The following is a 22,066-nucleotide window of genomic DNA, read 5'->3' on the forward strand; positions in this document are numbered from 1 at the left end:
TCTTTTGGCCACCAACGACCAAGGCAACTCGTCAAATATTTGGCGAGTCCTTTTGCCTCCAAGGCAAACCTGAGCAATGTCCTGATTTATCCTTGAACGTTGGGTGCTAAGTTTATTTAGGATTAGTCAATGTTGACAAATTCAATCTAGCCTTGATTTGAAATTTCTGTGGGCACGAAGTTCTTGAAATGAAAAACTGTTAATAAATGTACACTCGGAGGCATCGTCAATTATGTATGTACATTTTCTAAAAAAAAAGATGTATGTACATATCAGCATCCTATCCTACTGCCAGGCCATGCACTTTACGTCCTGATTCAGCTCAGGGAACGACTGCTCTAATCCATGTAGATGTTTGCATGGCAAGTTGACATCTGCATCTTTTCCCTGCACGCCGCGTTTCACAGAACAAAGTTCTTCTCAATGCTTTGTAGCAAAGGTCATAGCTGCCTGATCTTATGGACCTTCCATATCATGTACCAGTTGTGGGTTTGTTCGTGGAAGGTAACCTTAGCTGCACCTCAGAAAATTGAAAGGGGAAAAATTGGAGTGTTATATCAGTTATAGTCTGAGAAATGTTACTATATAGTCTGAGAAGTTTTACTATGTTGATGCAAGATGAGGACCATGCGAACCTGATTACACTTCAAATTCTGGGAAAGTGATCACGAGCAGAACGGCAAAAGATAACAGCAATGGCAGTAAGTAACTGACCTTGGACCTTCTTGAGTTCAGCGGCACTGGATCCTTCTTCAATGGCTTATATGCAAAAGATTCAAGGTCCATTACTGGTGGCGGTGAGATGGAGTTACTAAAATCTCTCCGGATCCTTGAAGCCTTCAGATGCAAGCAGATAGCCCCAATTAGATCCATTAGTTTTTGCAATGTACACTAACAGCTTAGTCAGGTAAAAGAGACACCATACCTGTCCCTTAGATGGCTCAGGCTTGACATCCAAACGCTCACTGAACAAGAGCACCTTCATTTGAAGAGACAGCCATCAAATTAATGCGGCAACAATACCAGTAAATTACTATATGCATCCAGATAAGCAAACTACCTTTTGCACCAATTGTTGATTTGGTTTATCAGTTGCAAGAACTTGTACACCGAGGATCATCGTGGCGCATGCATTTTCAGAAAAGCAGAAAGGACAGGCTACTGCCTTGTACACGCATCCATCCTTGGCAGACCATACACCAGAATGATGACATGAACCCTGGCTGCTAAATTTGCCAAAGATATTCTGGTTGAGTGAAGAAGCATCACACTCTAATAGTTCTATCTCTGCTGGAGTTGATTCTGGTAAACCATCCTCTGGGAAACCAATAGTTGATAGTCCATGTCTCAAAAGAAATGCCAAGTAAAATTTTGATGATGAAGACTGTGAACAAGTAACAAGAAACCCATCTTGTTCTAAACCAAGAGCTCTTTTGCATCTGATGCAACTAATGAGAAGCTTTTTTTGCTTAGGCGTCTTTTCTGAGACCTCTTCTGCCGTGACTTTTCTTTCAAGCTCAACATTTTCACATCTTGACATGCTCATATTCTTACAATACAGTTCAGCATTTCTATTAAGCTCCCCATGGAGTATGTTAACAGCATAATCAGTATGGCAGTGTGATTTGCTTGCAGAATTAGAATGATCTGAGTAAGTGCAACAGCTCATTGGGGATCTCAACCTTCTCTTTTTCTCGCAGTGAGAATTTACACTTCTGTTGATCAAAGTATCATGACAGTCTCTGTAGGTGGTTCTTTCAGGAGTAGATGCTGATGTGGATAGACAAGAAAGATTTTGATTGTTGATCCCCACTGAGATGTTTACTGCAGAATAGTTGCTGGGGCTAGCCACTGGAGAAGTTTCCTCAACTGGAGTAGACTGCGGCAATCTGCCTTCTAATGGATTTAAGATTGTCATCTTATACCTGTACATGTTAGGATATAGCAATTTAAAGAAAAAAAATGATTGTACAATACTAGGAAAAAGAAGCCTGAAAGATGATAGATTACCGAGATTTAAAATCATCCTCTTCAATATTGATAACTTCTGTTTTGACTTCATATTTAAAATCATCCTCTTCAATATTGATAACTTCTGTTTTGACTTCATAGTTTGCCTCAGTATCAGTTACACCTTCGGAATGAGATTGAACTTTGCAGGCAGGCAGTTGGTATGCTATTTGAGGACTGTTGGGAGTCAGAGAGATCTCTTTCTTTACTAAAAGAGAAGATCTCGACAAGATTTTTGATACTTCTGGCGACGTATAACACGTACCCACCTTTTTTTGGTCTGCTGCCACTTCATCAATGTATGGAACTTTCTGACTAAGACATTCAGTCTTTACCTTCTGATTCTTTTCCGGTGCTGAGTGGTATGACAAACTTAATTCTGGCCATGGCAGCTTTCTTTTATCACTGAGAGATGAAAGTGCTTCGGATTCCAACTTTATCTTGGGGAACATGTTATGATCTTTGATTTTTATTTTTTCCTGAAGTGATGGTCATATATTTCAGACAGGCCCATCCCCACATTAGAAAAATTACATGTGTAACAATAGCAATACCTCAGCATTTTGAAAGAACCTTTGCAACCCATCTATTGTATCCTGAAAACTATCATACTTCTTGATTGCATTCTTAAGCCATTTGGAAATGTAAACAAGATTTCTGTCCTCCTGATATCGTTCATCTGTACACATAACATGGAAATTTAGATTCAAAAGGCACACTCCATTTACTAAATAGTCAAATCAGTTAAATACCAAAACTTCACGAATAAACTTTTCTGTCTGTTAGAGTATATTAGGCAACTCCGGATATGGTTAGTTTAGGATTGATTGTAATCCCAAGATAACCTTCCTTATCTCTAGGAGAGGCTACTTGCCCTCCAAGCCATGTACTCCTATATATACCGCCCAAGGGGCTCAAGCAATATATCGACCACATTATACACCAATCCTACTTTCCCACATGGCATCAGACGCCTAGGTTTTAGATCCTGACCTAGCCGCCGCCGCTTCCGCTGCAACCCGCGCCGCCCCCGGGGAGATCAATCTCCGCCGGGGGCAGCGCCCTCGTAGGATGCGCCGCGGATCCCTCTAATCCGCGCCGCCGTCGTCGTCAACCAGCAGTAGAAGGACCTACCTCTTCCCTGGTCGCCCCATGGCAGCGCCGCTCGACGTCCCCGTCGGGTACCACATCGCCATGGGGGCGCCACTGGGCCTGCACGCCTCCGCGTCGTCGTCCCCCTCGGCTCCGCATCCAGATCCGCCCGCCCCTCCCGCGCATCAGGCCAGGCGCCCCGACTCCTACCAGCGCCGCCGCACCGCTGCCATGAGCGCGAGTGCGTGGCTGCGGAGGACCACCGCGGGGACGCCAGGCCACTGCACCATCGGGGCCGGCGGGCCGCCGCACCGCCAATCGACGTCCACGCCGGGCCGCAGCGCTGCCACCGCCCTCCACCACCGGTCCTCTCCAACACGCCGCCGCGAGCCTGCTTCCCCTCCTCCCTCAACGCCACGCCGCCGTCCGCAAGGTCGCGGCTGCGGGGGCGGCTTCTGGGGGTCGTCGGGCTGCTGCGCGGCCGGAGCAGAGGAGCCGCTCAGGCTGCTCCTGCCCCTTCCTTCCTTTGCCCTCTGGCCAACAGGCGGATGAGGATAAGGTTTGGGAGGGCATCACTTGGTGCACCCGAGATTGTACCCGTAGGTTCGTCTTGATGCTGCTGCTATTTTTTTCGATCTAAGATCGGTTTGTGTCGCCCTGCCGTTCGTCTCCGTTCATCGTCGACACTCCCGAAGGACGAGGTTGTCACTAAGCCCTTCCAGGCTGCAGCGACATCGTTCGTGATCAAGCCACCCTACCGGTGCCGTCGCCTTTTCAGGCGGTGGCGCCACTCGCCGCCAGTCTTCGTCAAGCAGGCACTCGATCCGCCTCCGCGCCTCCAGCCGTTCTCGCGCGGACATCGCCGCCGATGTTCCTGAAGGAAGACGTCGTCGCCACCCCTGATCTGAGCGCGACACTTGCTGCAACCTGCGCCGTCACCACCCCTGTCCTGAGCGTGACCTAAGTCGCAAACTGCGCCGTCTACCATCATCATCCGCCGCACCGTCCTGCTGCTGTCTTCGGCAAGAAGCTGCTGAGTTTGTGGACTCGAGCACCTCGACGACGCTTCGACCCGCGCCCCCTCCACGGCTTCGACCACGTCCACCTCGACTTCGGCTACTACGTCACTAAAGGGCTATCATCTGCATGAGTCGCCAGTCAAAGCTTTCGCACCGGCGTTCCGACTGCAGGGGGGATACGTCTCCATTGTTCTCCAGTCTGACCGTTCGTGTTACTACCGCTACGACTGCGGGGGGATGTTAGAGTATATTAGGCAACTCCGGATATGGTTAGTTTAGGATTGATTGTAATCCCGGGATAACCTTCCTTATCTCTAGGAGAGGCTACTTACCCTCCAAGCCATGTACTCCTATATATACCGCCCAAGGGGCTCAAGCAATATATCGACCACATTATACACCAATCCTACTTTCCTACACTGTCCAGCCATGCAAATCTTAGATACAGATAACTTACCAATCAAAATTATGCCTCCATAGTCAGATTTATGACGAATGCAACGGCCTAAAAAAGACAAGGACAATAATTAGCAATTTCAACATCTTAGCCAGAGGAGATGCTTAACAGGTAAGTCAACAGTCAAATACCTGCAGCTTGATTCAAAGCACGAAATGCCTGATGGCAATACCATTCGCTCCCACTCAACAAACATTTTGATGACTTGAATGAATCATTATATCTCTTTTTCAGCTTTACTTGAACATCATTTCTGATCCATGTTGAATCAATGTTAGTGTCGAACATTAGGTAAACACATTGCATCTCTAGAAAGAAAAAGAAGGAAAGAAACATACATATTTGGAAATGGGATGCCAACAATAACCTTATGTCTGGTCAAGGAAGCAACTGGATATAGAAATCATTTACAATATTTACTAATCATGCTACATGATAGTAGGGGCAAATGGTTTGATACTAACACTTCAGGGCATATCAGTTTTAGTTGTAAAAAGACAAAAGGATACCACAACTCTAGCATTGTCATCAGAGAAGTCAATCCCTTCAGATACCTGGAAATAAAATCAACAGCCAGCATAATTATAGCTGATATAACCATATAAGCACATAACAGATTGAGACAATTAAAGGAGGGTTTAAGAATGTAATGAATTCATATAAGCATTTGATGTAAGAAAGTAGCACCTTCCCGCGACAAACTGCAAGAAGAGCGGCTCCTGCTTTTGCAGATTCCTGTGATGAATTCTTTGTCAATCGATTCTTCACTATCTGTTTTGCACCACCTCTGCCTTTCTTGACAGGAGCTTTACCAAGAATAGCATCATAGTATCCTTTTAAAACAGGCTCGAGTTCCTCAGTACTTCCCTTGGGCTCTGAAACAACCAAGTCATAAATAAAGAACATAGAAAACTTAACATGGCATAGTACTGTCTTCTATAGTTAACGAAATGATGTTTCAGAATACTTCACGAAATCTTACCAACGAACACATGTTTTTGAGCATTAAGCCGTGCCCATTGACCTGTTTGAGACCAGCGCACTTGTAATTTGTCCAACAACTTATAGCTAGGAAAAAACACTAGAGCACCACCAGGCACAATTCTGCATATTTCCTCTAGTGAAGTTCCAAGTTCATCCTATGTAAAAACAAAATAATATTTTCAAAATAAGTTAATAACATATAACCAGATTTAATGAAGAGTTACCTGGAAAGAACAATTGTCCGCAGTTTTATAGCTAGCATTCAATTTACGTCTTGTTGGACCAGATGATAGAACAGCTGCAAAAACCTGCAAACCAAGATTGAAAAACTGCAAATAACAACTACTGTTTGACGTAAACTATATTTGCTAGTCTTTCCAAGTACAAAAGGTCCACATCTAGATCTCCAACAAACTAAGGGAGAGAACTCATCAGGCAAAAGTTTCTTAACGCTGAAAGTATGAGGCATAATTAACCACTATTTACATCGATGAACCAAGAACCAATTTATAAAATCCTTTAAAGAGGCTACAGGAGAACATGTCTGTAGCGTAGCATGATGGTAAGTTCTCCAGCTGTGAGGTTAGCAACCAGGGCTCGACCCTGGATCTCATGAAAAAACGCCCCTCCCTGTTTGTTCCCCAAAAGTACAGGTTAAGGCCCAGCTTGTGGCAACGGTGTCCCCATAAGGATAAGAGCAGCTTTCAGGTGTCTTTTCTCAACCTTTCAAGCAATGCCTTGGGGTGTCTCTCTCTTGGGTCAAGTTCTTTTTAATTTAAAGAGGCTATGGACTCACATAAGAAAGCAGGGCTAATAAACCTTAAACCAGATCCAAATAGAAGTCAAGAATTAAAACAGTGAGATACGAATAATGCTGTTGTGGATGCATTTGTATTTTGTGGGCCGGACATATCAGTGAAGGAGGCGCCCTCAGCATCAGGCACCAGCTCCTGATCAGTTCAGCACGGTTGGAGGATTATCAGGAGAGGATCAACATTAGTTAGGTTTGGTAGTTTTGGTTGTTAGGTCCCAGCAGAATATAAGCTGGGTAGTTCTTTGTGTTTGTTAGCCAGAGATTGAGTCATCATGGTTCAGAGCCTCTTCCGAGGGTGAACAAGACCCGATCTAGGCCATTGTTATCTCTAAGCTCGGATTAATAAAGCTGATCTCCCTAGTCCATATCAAATGCACATCAAGTTCAGGCCAAGTATGCTATCTCAATATGTTTAGCTTTCACGTAAATTTAACCAAGCGCTCATTTCAAATACATGTTGGCACATCGGCATCCCAATTAGCAATATGCATCCTAACCAAACTAGGACTGTTCATTGCTAATTTGCCATCAGATAAAGCTTGCAAATACAGATTGCAATTCTCTTCTTTACTGTAACAACCACCACGCGGACAGTCCGCGAGGTGACGGCGGACAGTCCGCGAGGCATCGCCAGATATTTATCTGGACGGATGTGGGACCCGCTGGTCAGATCTCTCTTCCTCCTCATTTCGTCCAGAACCGAGCGACTCTAGACCGCTCGCCTCGACGTCGCCCTCTCCCCTCGATCTCCCTTCTCCGGCCATCCTAACTCGATTCCTTGCGCGAGTACCTTCCCTAGCCCCTCCTCCACTTTCCCAAACCTCCAGACCGGCTCCTCACGGCCGGAATCCTTCCCACCACCGCCGGACGCCATTGGAGGCGTTGAAGCTCAGTTCCACCGCCGATCCGCCTCTCCGGTCGCCCTCCACTCGAACCGACCGCGGGAATGGATTCGTGGTGAGTTTCTTATGCTTCCCAGCCTTTTTCCCCTTCCATGGCGTGTCGGCGGCGCCGGAGCACGGCCTCCGCCGTCGCCGCCACCCTTGCTGCCGCCTAGGGCGAAGGTCAGAAATTAGTTATCGCGGACGGTCCGCCTGGGAGGCGCGGACGGTCCGCCGGTCAGGTTAGTTTTGTCCAGAGACGATGTTGCCTCTGGTTGTTTTTGCAAGATTGACTGCGGACAGTCCGCTATCGGGGAGCGGACGGTCCGCCATTGAGGCTCAAATTTGTTCCAGAGACGATGTCGTCTCTGGAGGTTCGCAGGGGTGAACTGCGGACGGTCCGCTACTAGGGCGCGGACAGTCCGCAGTAGAGTCTAGGAAATTGTCCAGAGACGTTTTCGTCTCTGGTGGGTTGAGTAATTGAACTGCGGACGGTCCGCCAGGGGTGGCCGGACAGTCCGCAGGTAAAATGGGAAAAAGTTCCAGAGACGTTGTTGCCTCTGCTGGGTTGGTAGGATAGTGCGGCGGACAGTCCGCCACTCGGGCGCGGACAGTCCGCAGGGTGTTTCAGTTAAAGTAAACTAGTTACATTCTTGGGCTGCACTCATTTAATTCATATGCATACGTGTAGCATCCGCATCTGAGGGAGCCGTCTTTGAGGTGATCGCGGCACCACAAGAGCAAACGACGCAAGCCCAAGAGGAGGGGTGTGAGCACCCGGCCCAAGGCCCGTCTGGCCCCAGTGTTGAGCAGCAGGCGCAAGGCAAGCCCCAGTGCACATCCTAGTATTTTAAATTAAGACACCTATGTATGTTTCTATTACTTGTGCATTAAGTTCAGGAATTGTTTGGAACCCTAGTTGCATGATTCCTAGGATTCCCCGAGTTATACTAGCATGTATAGGACGATAGTTGTGCTAAGCTTAATGTTACCGGTAGAAGACGAGTGGTCTCCTGCACTCGCGAGATGTAGGATGTTAGGAGTCGAGTAATTTCCGGTTACTCGCGAGATACGTTATTATCTTTATATAATTCAGTATATGAGCTTGGTTTCGAAATGAACATGGAAATGTGAGACCGGGCGGGGATGATGGATAGGTATGGCAGCAGGACAGGGTTCCTGGGTGTCTTAGCCCCGTCTGTGTCGATTAAGGACCGGTGGATGTGGCAGTGCTGATCGGGGATTGAACTGTACTAACCGCATGCCGGGAGTAGGAGGTAGTCGAAACCGGTAAGCCGAGTACTGCCTTGCTTCGAAAGTACAGGAACCCGCACCCAACTCCTGGGGCGAGTCGAGTAGTCGCGGAGAATTGGGATGCATGTGTTTACTTTTGGTGGTCTCACGTTGAGCTCGGCTGACCATATGTCGTTGGACTGGTTCCTTTAGTTCGAGGCGGGGAGGGGAATGGTTGGTATGTATAGTCCGACGGGGCAAATACGTGCCGTGTTGGTTAGGTCCACCTTGCAAGGTTAAATCGGATCGATTCGCCGTGTCTCGCGGTTATGAGGGCCTTGGTCTCTTTGTCACACCGTAGCAAAAATGTAGAACATGAGTTAGGTATGTTTATATAAAATATTGAGCTCATCGAATTATTTTGCTTGCATCACCATGTTTGCTATAGTAGGTCTTTGCGAATATGAGATGAGAGTTAATTTATTTAGAATCTGAAGCTAAAATAATGAAAGTAAGGAATTACTTTAGTTGCTTTTTCTGCAAAATAACCACCAGCCAAAAGCCTTGCATGTCTAGCTATGTGGGCTAAGTTATACCCACTGGTCGGGTAAGCCTTGCTGAGTATTAGAATACTCAGGGTTTGTTGCCAACATTATTTCAGGGCACGCAGACGTAGACTTCTGTCCCTGCTGCGCCAAGTTCATCCGCCGGGATGCAGAGGGATGGGTGGTCGTGGAGCCGGACGTTTAGTTAGGGATCTCTCTAGGGCTCACTTTTGGTAGCTGTAGGCCCGTTCCTCTAGACGAGCCAGGATTTCAGTATTGTAGAGTTTGTGAAGTATGTATTTATTCAAACTCGGTTTGTAAAACTTAAGGTCAAGTTCTATGTATATTTGTTGTATATTCAAATATGTGTCGTGCTTGTACCATCTGCGCCCACCTTCGCGTGGGACTATCGGTGATGTTTCGATCGGGGCGTGGGTTGAGAAAGGATCGCCAAATTAAGCCATTAAGCTAATGAGCCCGATGTGTTCAAATGACGACCATTACGCTTAATTAGAGTTTTAATTTGGCGGTTCCGTCACAGCTGGTATCAGAGCCGAAACTCACCGAGGGTGGTACAGGCGTGACTAAATTTCGAGTTTTTCTAAAAATATAAAAATGGGTTTTGTGCGTAGGGCGAGCATGCATCTCGTTTTTGTAAGGTTTTTGGGGTTTTTCCGTGGGAATTGGTGGGGGTGTGAGTCTACGATCCTAAGGACCTTTGTAGATGACGTGCGGATCGAGAGGGTTGGTAGGGGGGCGTGAAAGGTTGCGAGAGTATCGTCGGCCGGACCGGAGGCACTGTCGCGAGGCATGTTCAGCGGACAGTCCGGTTAGGACCCGCGGACGGTCCGCCGGACCTTGAGAAAAATTTACCAGAGCCGGGTGGAACTGAATCTGGTTGACAGTGCGCACGGCGGACGGTCCGTAGACTCTCCGCGGACAGTCCGGTCAACTAGGATTTTGGGAAGCGGACGGTCCGCTTATGTACTGCGGACGGTCCGCCGTACTAATTTCGGCTGGACCAGGGCAGCTCGGTCAGACCAATTGGTGGCGCCGATCAATCGCCTGGCCCCGCCTGCTAGTATCCTTCAGAATTGTTTTGAAGCCCTACATTCTGCATTGTGCCATGACTTGCAAGGATTAGTTGCTATCGGTTTTGTCTTGATTTACCATGGATGATGGAACTAACCTCGTCATGGTTGAATGCAGAATGGGAGAACCACCGAACCCTCCTGAGTTGGCCCAGGCCATTGCGGCCATGCTCACTGGGCGCGATGAGCAGACGGCACTCCTCCGTGAGCTCGTGGCGCAGGGCAGAGCGCCGCAGCCTGGACATCACCACCAGCCGCCTGCTCCTGGATATCCAGAGTTTCTGGCTACTCAACCACCGCTCTTCCATAAAGCGGATGAACCGCTGGAGGCAGACAGCTGGCTTCGGACTATCGAGTCCAAATTCACCCTGCACCAGTACAATGATGGGGACAAGGCAGGATTTGCCGCTCAGCAGCTTAGGGGCCCAGCACGCACATGGTGGGATAATCATGTGACAATGTTCCCCGCGGACACTCGTTTCACTTGGGAACAGTTCAAGGAAGCCTTCAGAGCGCATCATATTCCTGCAGGGGTTATTCGCAGGAAGCTCACCGAGTTCTTGGCCCTGAAGCAGGGCAATAACAGTGTACTACAGTACTCCCAAGCATTCAACACTCTCTCACAGTATGCTGGGTACCATGTGGACACTGACGAGAAGAAGCAGGCGTGTTTCAGGCAGGGGCTCAGTACCAAGCTCCAGGATCGTTTGGCGATGGTCAGGTTCGACAGTTTCAGTGAGCTAGTCAACGGGGCTATCATACAGGAGGACGCCCACCTAGCTCACAAGGCAGAAAAGAAGAGAAAGGCGCCGGCAGCGGGATCCTCAAGCAGTGCCCCTCAGAGGTTTCGCTTGGTGCAGTCGGGCCCACAGCGAGCCCCCTTTCTGCACCAGCCACAGCAACAGTGGGGATACAGGCCCCCTCAGTACACTCAGCCACAGGGGACGGTCAGGCCTCCTGCTCCTCAGCTGAATGAGCAGAAGGTCTGGGTGCAGCAGCCGGGGGTGCGCCCCAATCTGTTTCCGTGCTACAACTGCGGGCAGCCGGGTCACTTTGCACGGAATTGCCCAATGCCACCCAAGCAAGGCCAGCAGTCGAGCCAGCAGGGTCAGAAGCAGCAAGTGGCCCCCTTCAAGTCGGGGCAAGTGCACTACACCACCCTCGAGGGTATTCCTGAGGGAGCTCCAGTGATGGCGGGTACGTTCTCAGTAAATGAACAACCCGTTACAATATTATTTGATTCAGGGGCGTCTCATACCTTTATTAGCAAGGGGTGTATTGTTAGACTGGGATTAAAAATTGAAAGCATGCCCAAGCCATACCACATTCATTCGCCTGGGGGAAAGTTAATCACCAATCAGTTTGTTAAGCAAGTACCCCTACAGTTGCAAGGAAAAATTTTCCCTATGGCCCTGATAATGTTACCAACCCAAAGGATAGATATTATATTGGGTATGAACTGGATGGCGGGTCAGGGAGTTACTCTGGACACGACCTCACAATCCGGGCACATCAACTCCTCTATTCATGGTAGTATGACTTTGAATTTGAGGGACCCAGCGTCTTTGACTCATGCGGTGCACCACGCTGAGGGCAAGAAGCTAGAGGACATACCAGTGGTGTGTGAATATCCGGACGTCTTTCCGGATGATTTGCCTGGAATGCCACCGGACCGTGATGTGGAATTTGCCATTGAATTGCAACCGGGTACGGCACCGATATCTAGGAGACCTTACCGGATGCCACCCAATGAGCTAGCTGAGCTAAAGAAGCAATTGCAGGAATTGCTTGATAAGGGCTACATCCGTCCTAGCAAGTCATCCTGGGGCTGTCCTGCACTTTTTGTGAAAAAGAAGGATGAAAGCCTCAGGTTGTGTGTGGACTACAGACTTCTAAATGCTGTCACAATCAAGAATAAATATCCCCTTCCCCGGATTGATATTCTGTTTGATCAGTTATTCGGGGCCAAAGTATTTTCCAAGATTGATCTCCGCTCTGGCTATTATCAGATAAAGATTAGAGCTGAGGATATTCCCAAGACAGCTTTTTCCACCAGATACGGACTTTTTGAATATCTGGTCATGTCTTTCGGGCTAACCAATGCCCCTGCTCATTTCATGTACCTCATGAACTCGGTATTCATGCCCGAGCTAGATAAGTTTGTCATTGTTTTCATCGACGACATTCTTATATTTTCCAAGAATGAAGAAGAGCATGCAGAGCATCTCCGCATTGTGCTTCAGCGCCTGCGGGAGCACAAGCTGTATGCCAAATTTAGCAAATGCGATTTTTGGCTCAAGGAAGTCCAGTTCTTGGGCCACATCATCTCGGACAAAGGGATTTCTGTTGATCCTAGCAAGATTCAGGATGTCCTGGATTGGCAGACTCCTACCTCTGTTCCTGAGATTCGAAGTTTTCTTGGGCTAGCAGGATATTATCGCCGGTTTGTACCGGAGTTCTCAAAAATTGCTAGGCCCATGACCGAATTACTCAAGAAAGGAGTGAGATTTAGTTGGGGCAACAATTGTGAGCAGGCTTTCCAGACCTTGAGAAGACTTCTGACGTCTGCTCCTGTCCTGGCTCAGCCAGATATCACTCGACCATTTGATGTTTATTGTGATGCATCAGGTATGAGTTTTGGCTGCATTCTCATTTCCGCCTTTGACTTAGCCAGGTATGATTCTGGCCTTGATGTTTGTATGTGATGCATTAGGTACGGGCCTTGGCTGCGTCCTTATGCAAGATCAGCGGGTGATAGCTTATGCTTCCAGAGCACTTAGGCGACACGAAGAGAATTATGCCACTCATGATTTGGAATTGGCAGCAGTGGTGCATGCGCTGAAGTTTTGGCGTCATTATCTTCTGGGTAATCCTGTGCATATATACTCCGACCACAAGAGTCTAAAGTATATTTTTACTCAGAATGAGCTAAACTTGCGCCAGAGACGGTGGTTGGAATTGATTAAGGATTATGATCTGGAAATCCACTATCACCCGGGCAAAGCTAATGTGGTAGCAGATGCATTGAGCAGAAAGGCAAGTTGCAACTGTATCTCAGTAACCCCTATGCATGCAACTCTATGCCAAGAGATGGAGAAGCTGAATTTGGCTATAGTAGCGGAGGGTACACTTACTCATATTACCCTCACTCCAACACTGCGGGATCAAATTATTGCCGCTCAAAGAGATAATATTGGCATGGAAAGGATTAGGCAGAGGCTCATGGAAAGGGACCCTCGTGTGGCATGTTTTCAGCTAGATGGCGAGGGTGTGCTATGGTTTAAGAACCGGCTGGTGGTACCTAAGGATTTAGAACTCCGGAAACAAATTCTTGATGAGGCTCACCTCTCTAGGTATTCTATCCATCCTGGCAGCAACAAGATGTATCAGGATCTGAAACAGCGGTTTTGGTGGACAAGGATGAAGCGGGAAATCGCAAGTTATGTGTCAGAATGTGACACCTGTCGGAGGGTTAAGGATAGCCACTTGAGATCAGCCGGCCCCTTGCAGCCATTGAGTATTCCATCCTGGAAGTGGGAAGACATTAGTATGGATTTCATCGTCGGTCTACCCAAAACTACCAAGGGGTATGACTCGATATGGGTTATTGTAGATCGTCTCACCAAGTCGGCCCATTTTCTACCGGTAAAGACCACACATGCGGCGAAGCAATACGCTCAGCTATATATAGATCGCATTGTGAGTCTTCATGGAATTCCAAAAACAATCATTTCAGACCGGGGTGCTCAGTTCATTGCCCGGTTTTGGGAGCACTTTCATGCCGCCCTCGGCACTCGGCTCCTCCGCAGCTCGGCTTATCATCCCCAGACTGACGGTCAGACAGAGAGAATAAACCAAATATTAGAGGACATGCTTAGGGCTTGCGTGCTCACCTACAGTCAGAAATGGGATGAGTGCTTGCCATTGGCCGAGTTTGCTTATAACAACAGTTATCAAGAAAGCATCAAGATGGCTCCATTTACGGCCTTATATGGACGGAAATGCAGAACGCCTTTGAATTGGTCAGAAGCGGGGGAGAGAACTTTCTTTGGGCCCGATATGGTGAATGAAGCAGAAGAGCAGGTTCGGGTCATTCAGGAAAATTTGAAGATTGCCCAATCCCGACAAAAGAGTTATGCGGACAAAAAGCAGTCAATCCACCCTGTTTCTAGTGGGGGATCATGTCTATCTGCGGGTATCTCCAATGAAGGGGGTTCAACGGTTCGGGGTGAAAGGAAAGCTCGCACCTCGTTATGTTGGGCCTTTTCTTATTGTTGAGCAATGTGGGCCAGTGGCATACCGTTTGGAGCTTCCTGCCCACTTATCCGCGGTTCATAATATATTCCACGTATCTCAGCTCAGGAAATGCCTCCGTGTTCCAGAGAAGGTGTTTGACATTGAGAAACTACAAGTGGAACCCGATCTTGTCTATCCCGAATACCCAATCAAAATCGTTGATCACAAAACCAGGGTCACTCGGAATCAAACCAGTGTTTTCTATAAAGTGCAATGGAGCAACCACTCCGAGCGGGAAGCTACTTGGGAGACGGAGGAATTTGTTCAGGCTAAATGTCCGGAATTGCTACAAGTCTATCGAGGTACACACCAATTTATAACTCTCACTTTAGCTATTCCTTAAATCTCGGGGCGAGATTTCTTTTAGGGGGTAGGATTGTAACAACCACCACGCGGACAGTCCGCGAGGCATCGCCAGATATTTATCTGGACGGATGTGGGACCCGCTGGTCAGATCTCTCTTCCTCCTCATTTCGTCCAGAACCGAGCGACTCTAGACCGCTCGCCTCGACGTCGCCCTCTCCCCTCGATCTCCCTTCTCCGGCCATCCTAACTCGATTCCTTGCGCGAGTACCTTCCCTAGCCCCTCCTCCACTTTCCCAAACCTCCAGACCGGCTCCTCACGGCCGGAATCCTTCCCACCACCGCCGGACGCCATTGGAGGCGTTGAAGCTCAGTTCCACCGCTGATCCGCCTCTCCGGTCGCCCTCCACTCGAACCGACCGCGGGAATGGATTCGTGGTGAGTTTCTTATGCTTCCCAGCCTTTTTCCCCTTCCATGGCGTGTCGGCGGCGCCGGAGCACGGCCTCCGCCGTCGCCGCCACCCTTGCTGCCGCCTAGGGCGAAGGTCAGAAATTAGTTATCGCAGGACGGTCCGCCTGGGAGGCGCGGACGGTCCGCCGGTCAGGTTAGTTTTGTCAAGAGACGATGTTGCCTCTGGTTGTTTTTGCAAGATTGACTGCGGACAGTCCGCTATCGGGGAGCGGACGGTCCGCCATTGAGGCTCAAATTTGTTCCAGAGACGATGTCGTCTCTGGAGGTTCGCAGGGGTGAACTGCGGACGGTCCGCTACTAGGGCGCGGACAGTCCGCAGTAGAGTCTAGGAAATTGTCCAGAGACGTTTTCGTCTCTGGTGGGTTGAGTACTTGAACTGCGGACGGTCCGCCAGGGGTGGCCGGACAGTCCGCAGGTAAAATGGGAAAAAGTTCCAGAGACGTTGTTGCCTCTGCTGGGTTGGTAGGATAGTGCGGCGGACAGTCCGCCACTCGGGCGCGGACAGTCCGCAGGGTGTTTCAGTTAAAGTAAACTAGTTACATTCTTGGGCTGCACTCATTTAATTCATATGCATACGTGTAGCATCCGCATCTGAGGGAGCCGTCTTTGAGGTGATCGCGGCACCACAAGAGCAAACGACGCAAGCTCAAGAGGAGGGGTGTGAGCACCCGGCCCAAGGCCCGTCTGGCCCCAGTGTTGAGCAGCAGGCGCAAGGCAAGCCCCGGTGCACATCCTAGTATTTTAAATTAAGACACCTATGTATGTTTCTATTACTTGTGCATTAAGTTCAGGAATTGTTTGGAACCCTAGTTGCATGATTCCTAGGATTCCCCGAGTTATACTAGCATGTATAGGACGATAGTTGTGCTAAGCTTAATGTTACCGGTAGAAGACGAGTGGTCTCCTGCACTCGCGAGATGTAGGATGTTAGGAGTCGAGTAATTTCCGGTTACTCGCGAGATACGTTATTATCTTTATATAATTCAGTATATGAGCTTGGTTTCGAAATGAACATGGAAATGTGAGACCGGGCGGGGATGATGGATAGGTATGGCAGCAGGACAGGGTTCCTGGGTGTCTTAGCCCCGTCTGTGTCGATTAAGGACCGGTGGATGTGGCAGTGCTGATCGGGGATTGAACTGTACTAACCGCATGCCGGGAGTAGGAGGTAGTCGAAACCGGTAAGCCGAGTACTGCCTTGCTTCGAAAGTACAGGAACCCGCACCCAACTCCTGGGGCGAGTCGAGTAGTCGCGGAGAATTGGGATGCATGTGTTTACTTTTGGTGGTCTCACGTTGAGCTCGGCTGACCATATGTCGTTGGGCTGGTTCCTGTAGTTCGAGGCGGGGAGGGGAATGGTTGGTATGTATAGTCCAACGGGGCAAATACGTGCCGTGTTGGTTAGGTCCACCTTGCAAGGTTAAATCGGATCGATTCGCCGTGTCTCGCGGTTATGAGGGCCTTGGTCTCTTTGTCACACCGTAGCAAAAATGTAGAACATGAGTTAGGTATGTTTATATAAAATATTGAGCTCATCGAATTATTTTGCTTGCATCACCATGTTTGCTATAGTAGGTCTTTGCGAATATGAGATGAGAGTTAATTTATTTAGAATCTGAAGCTAAAATAATGAAAGTAAGGAATTACTTTAGTTGCTTTTTCTGCAAAATAACCACCAGCCAAAAGCCTTGCATGTCTAGCTATGTGGGCTAAGTTATACCCACTGGTCGGGTAAGCCTTGCTGAGTATTAGAATACTCAGGGTTTGTTGCCAACATTATTTCAGGGCACGCAGACGTAGACTTCTGTCCCTGCTGCGCCAAGTTCATCCGCCGGGATGCAGAGGGATGGGTGGTCGTGGAGCCGGACGTTTAGTTAGGGATCTCTCTAGGGCTCACTTTTGGTAGCTGTAGGCCCGTTCCTCTAGACGAGCCAGGATTTCAGTATTGTAGAGTTTGTGAAGTATGTATTTATTCAAACTCGGTTTGTAAAACTTAAGGTCAAGTTCTATGTATATTTGTTGTATATTCAAATATGTGTCGTGCTTGTACCATCTGCGCCCACCTTCGCGTGGGACTATCGGTGATGTTTCGATCGGGGCGTGGGTTGAGAAAGGATCGCCAAATTAAACCATTAAGCTAATGAGCCCGATGTGTTCAAATGACGGCCATTACGCTTAATTAGAGTTTTAATTTGGCGGTTCCGTCACATTTACCTTGGGTCAGAAGAAGAGAAGCAAGCAACAGTGACATAGTGTATTTTATGCCCAGACATTGCATTGGAGAAAAATGAACTAATGTCAATTTGCAGAATAAAAAACATTGATTAGATGTACCTGAGAATCGACATTAATTACATGAGGAGCTTCCAGGCAAGCCTCAAACTGGACACCAAGTTCAGATGCAAATGAACCCATTGGTGAAAGTGTGCTGCAGATACATGTAGTTTAAGAGCTGTAAATTATCTGACACTGGAGAGAACTATCATAGGAAATTTCAGAGAACCTCAATTGTGGCATAATATGATAATAAATGAATTTTTGGTTTGTGAGATGTCTATCTTGATGGGCCATGTGTCTAAAAGGTACTGAAAAGCCTTTACACTAGTCCACATAATACTGAAAACCCTGTCTTCAGACAAGTTCCAGTTGGCAGAAATCTGCATGATGTTAATGCTTTAATGTTGGGACTTACTCATAGGAGTTATACGTGTTCCAGAAAGAAAAAAAAACTACTCAAGCAAGTTACTGGCAGTCACTGACTAATTCGTCCCCTTTCCCATGAACAATGCAAAAGAAATGTTCAGTTATACTGTCAAAACCATGAACGATGCAGGATTGATGTATTTGGAGTAGCTACCATCAGCATGTCTAGTTCATCTTCTATGTTTTTTTTCTTTTCCTAGTTTCATTCACCATCTGATCGGATATCTGCTTCTTAACAGGGCCGTATTACTAAAGTCAAATTAAAGCATTTTAACATCCGAAGTGGGAAAAGGACTGAGCAGACTTACCCAGATGTCAGAATTACTGAAAGTGTTAAATCCGCAATTTCTCGAAAGACAACAGCAGGATTGAGACACCATAAACTCATTGTGCATTTTGAAGAAATTTCATCCTTGCCTGCGAATGGTTCAAAAGTCATGTGATGAAATTAGAAATATTGCTCTTGAATTAATGGAATAGAACTGACAGCATACAAAGAATTAATGGATTATATTAAAGTAAGCAACCAGGTTTGTGATTTGAATAACAATGCCACTAATGGCTCTTTTACAACACCTAAAGTGCACAACCTGGAGGATTAAATATTTTACTCAATGTCTTATCAGTTATCACTGTACTCATGTTATCATGAAAGATTTACCTGGGTTCTAAGATTGTTTCTTGATTTAGATTAAGGATATAAATGACTTATTACCTTCCTTTTTAACAAAACGCTGCAAAGCAAGTTGATAATCACATGAATTACGCCCATTATTAGCAAAAAAATAGCTCAATGAAGAGAATAGACCTGCAAAAGATTGAATAACATCATTGGGTTACTAAGTGTGTACTCAAGATGAATGAAATAAAGTAGTTGCCAGTCTACTACTTACTCTCTAGTTTCATAGCACGACCACCACTTAAGTGTGATCCATCTGATTCGGTATCAGAAGCAGCTTTAACTGCCTAAAGAAAGAATATGAATATCAGTATATAAGTTGAGAGTCTGAACGTTTCACATCCGCACCAATATAGATTAATATATGCAAGAGCAACTGCACTGCGATATTTGAAATAAAAGCACCTTTGTTGCACATTCTTGCAATACCGAGAAGTGTGTTGAAGTAATACCAGCCCACTCGAGTTCTTTCATAGCCTTTTCACCAGTCCAACTGAAGATTACAGAAGGTTAAGTGCACTGTAGGTAGGAAAAACATACAGTGCTGCACTATATGTGAATGTCACACCAACACTCCTGTAATGTAGTGGTAAGCTTCCCAGTTGAGGAAGACACCAACTAGGGTTCAAACTTCAAATCCTGGTGGTAGCAAAAAAAGAATAATAATGAAAACGCTGGCAACCCAAAATATAGTGGTAGGGCGCCGGCCTGTGGCACCTGTGGTTGGTTTGGACCCTCCTACCAGGGGTAGTTGCAATGGTCGCTAACACAGTGGGTTGTGGTCGGCCCAGGTTACCATGCAGCCCTATAGGGTGAAGCCAGGGTTTCGGAGGTTTTCTCAGCCGGCTTGGCTGAGGTTTCTTAATGCAATGCCGTGGGGGCGGTCTTTCCCCTGCCGGTCGAGTTTTTTTTAATATATATGTGAATGCCACTTCATACATGGCTCAATAAATAGTAAACAATAAATCATATAAGAACCAGGAAATGAGTCACATGCTACGTACTATAAAGCTGGATGTCCAAACTCGTGATTCTGCAGATTATCCTCCCGCTCAGAAATCCAACCAATAAGACCCTGCAATAGTACTAAAAGCTTAGGTCTAGGAATAATGTTAGTACTAACTAATAAAATTATCCTTACTTTTACTGGAAAAGAAAAAACAGTAGGGCTTCTCTTCTCTTCTGAGAGGTACCTGAATAACATCATGTAGGGGTTGGTATATCATTGCAACAGCCTCATCAGTGGCCAAGTTTTGTAGTTCTGCCTGCAACACTTTGCCAGAGTCAATTTTAGCATGCTTTTAAACTTTAACGGAAAATGAATTTCGACTGAGATTTTTGCGGTTGATTTACAGTAAAGTGATTCTTCATCGACATCAACACTTCCAGCATCACGTGCTGTATCTTCTATGTTGCTGCAAAATGAGGATGCAAGATGAAGACAAATAAGCAGGGTCGCCATTTTGTCACTACATGCCTAAAACCACTCTGAAGGGAAATATTGAGAGCCAATCACATAAAAAGGCGCGCACAAGAAGTCAAGAACCATTCCAATTTAATTGAGGAAACGAAATCAACAAGTAATTGATTATCCAAAAGAGTCATAGAAGTGAAATCTTACTGTGCCTCATCAAGAATAATGACTGAGCCACTGATATCAATGTCCATTGCCCTCCTGACAACCGGACTAATCAGGTAGTTATATGGGCAGAAAACCAGCTGTGCTGCTTCTGCCATGTGTTGTGCAGCAAAGTATGGGCATCCTGCCAATAATGGAATTGTAGATAATTGAAGGGGAATCAGCAAGGACCATATAAAACTATCAGGTGGAAACTAAAGAGACATGTACCCTTCACTTTCCGTCCAACCCTGACAAGGTCCTCAATATCATGAACTTCATAGCAGCCACCAATCTGAAGGGATGGATGTCGACTTAGTTTTTGAGCATTCCTGCACGTTTAACTCATAGCATTAGCATTTAAAGAGGAAAAGATGCTCTCCCGGCAAACTATATGTTCTGACATTTAGAAGATAGGAAAGCTCACTTGAATTCTGAGCATGAGGAACCTTGAACATTGTCGTCTAGCAGCAACTTGCTGATGAGAGAAAAACTCAATTAGAAGTTAGGTTCCTAATGTGAATGCAAAAGGTTTGAAAGAGATGCTGTTTTATGTTAATTACCATTGCTCATCAATGTTGTCACTCATGCAAGCAAGCTTATTTACGCAGTAATGCTTCCTTGAGGCCTGCTTTGACAGAGTACAGACTCATCATTATGAACCACAAATGGAAACAGACAATGTTGTTGTCGCCCCAGAACAACTATCAGTTACCATTAGAAATCTAGTTCAAACAACATGCGTTTGAACTACACGTTCTCTATCTTAACAGAGAAAAAGGCAAGAAACAAATTCAGATGGAACAAGGATTACCAAGATGGCCATGCGCACTCGGTACGACGTCTTGCGGTACTCCCGGACAACCTGGGTTATCTGCGCGTGCGTCCGCCTTCAGAAATACAACCAACAAAGAAATCAGAGTCGAAATCGTCCACGGCCCTCATCAATCGAAGTCACAAAGCAGAAATCCTACGTCGCGTAATAGATGGTCGGAGCGTTCTTTTTCTTGGCCGCCTTCACCGGGACGACTGAACAATCAAGAACCCCCAAAAGGGAAAATGAGCAAACGACAAGCCACGGATTACCAAGAAAGATTGGTCCAAGAACCGCCAAAGGAATTGAAGAGAGAGGAAATGGGGAGCGAGGCGCACCCGGCGTCGCCTGCGGCTGGGTATCGTCGGCGACAAATCCTCCGCCGTGGAGGAACGGGTCGGGGGGAGTGGCGGGCGCGGTGGGTGGGGAGCGGAGCGGGTAGTGCCGCTGCCAGGCGAGCGCGGAGCAGAGGAGGGAGAGCGACTTGCCGGTGCCGGTTGGAGACTCTAGGAGCGCGTGCGACTGCCCCTGCCGCCGCGCGCGGTCGAGCGTGGCGATGACCCGCCCCATGAACGCCAGCTGTGTCCCGTAGGGCTTGTAGGGGAACTCCACCGGCACGCCGGCCACATGGTACACGCCTCCGTCGGCCCGCGCTCGCGGGGCGGGAGGCGCCGATGCCGACGGCGAGACGAAGTCGTCGGCGTCGGGGCTGGCCATGGCGGCGGCGCCCATCGGAGGGTGGCTGAGAGGATTTGGGCGGTGGGTTGGGCGGGAGGAATTGGGGGGAAATGCGAAGCTAAATGCTGCTCGAAAAGTCGCCCCGCGCCACCCTGGTGTATATGATACGTTTCGCGAGATGATGAGCTTGTGCTCGTGGGCTAATATTCGTTAGGCCCAACAGTATCTTCTGAAGGGATTTGGCCCATGGCTCAGGCGAGACAACGGTTCGGTCAGATTCAGATGGCCCAAGTGCGCTGAGCTTCTGCTGCATACTGCATTTACCATGGTCGCTTCGCATGATTGGTAACGCTCAGCGTGGCAGCGTCCTGCCAGTG

The 22,066-nt window shown here is 47.5% G+C and overlaps 1 protein-coding gene across 2 annotated transcripts; it reads right to left on the reverse strand.

The window, feature by feature from the left end:
• Positions 1–152: 152 nt before the first annotated feature.
• On the reverse strand, positions 153–21,855 carry LOC120658267 (Fanconi anemia group J protein homolog). Of its 2 annotated transcripts, none has more exons than XM_039936502.1 (28): positions 21,350–21,855; positions 21,172–21,226; positions 21,012–21,087; positions 20,761–20,825; positions 20,625–20,675; positions 20,429–20,529; positions 20,201–20,342; positions 19,933–19,994; positions 19,773–19,852; positions 19,584–19,654; positions 18,985–19,072; positions 18,794–18,866; positions 18,616–18,708; positions 18,209–18,317; positions 17,532–17,625; positions 5,787–5,870; positions 5,561–5,717; positions 5,266–5,453; positions 5,088–5,132; positions 4,917–4,945; positions 4,710–4,831; positions 4,579–4,626; positions 2,565–2,689; positions 2,011–2,489; positions 1,061–1,925; positions 926–979; positions 636–837; positions 153–514 (listed from the first exon to the last, which is right to left on the reverse strand). In XM_039936502.1, exons 1-27 carry the CDS (start codon positions 21,741–21,743, stop codon positions 640–642), a joined length of 3,948 nt encoding a protein of 1,315 aa, XP_039792436.1. In that variant the 5' UTR covers positions 21,744–21,855; the 3' UTR covers positions 153–514; positions 636–639. The 2 variants fall into 2 exon arrangements, with proteins under 2 accessions (XP_039792436.1, XP_039792437.1); XM_039936503.1 differs by having other exon boundaries at positions 715–837; positions 21,350–21,854.
• Positions 21,856–22,066: the final 211 nt, after the last annotated feature.

The sequence above is a fragment of the Panicum virgatum genome, chromosome 2N (assembly GCF_016808335.1).
Source record: "Panicum virgatum strain AP13 chromosome 2N, P.virgatum_v5, whole genome shotgun sequence".
In the NCBI taxonomy this organism is placed as follows: Eukaryota; Viridiplantae; Streptophyta; class Magnoliopsida; order Poales; family Poaceae; genus Panicum; species Panicum virgatum.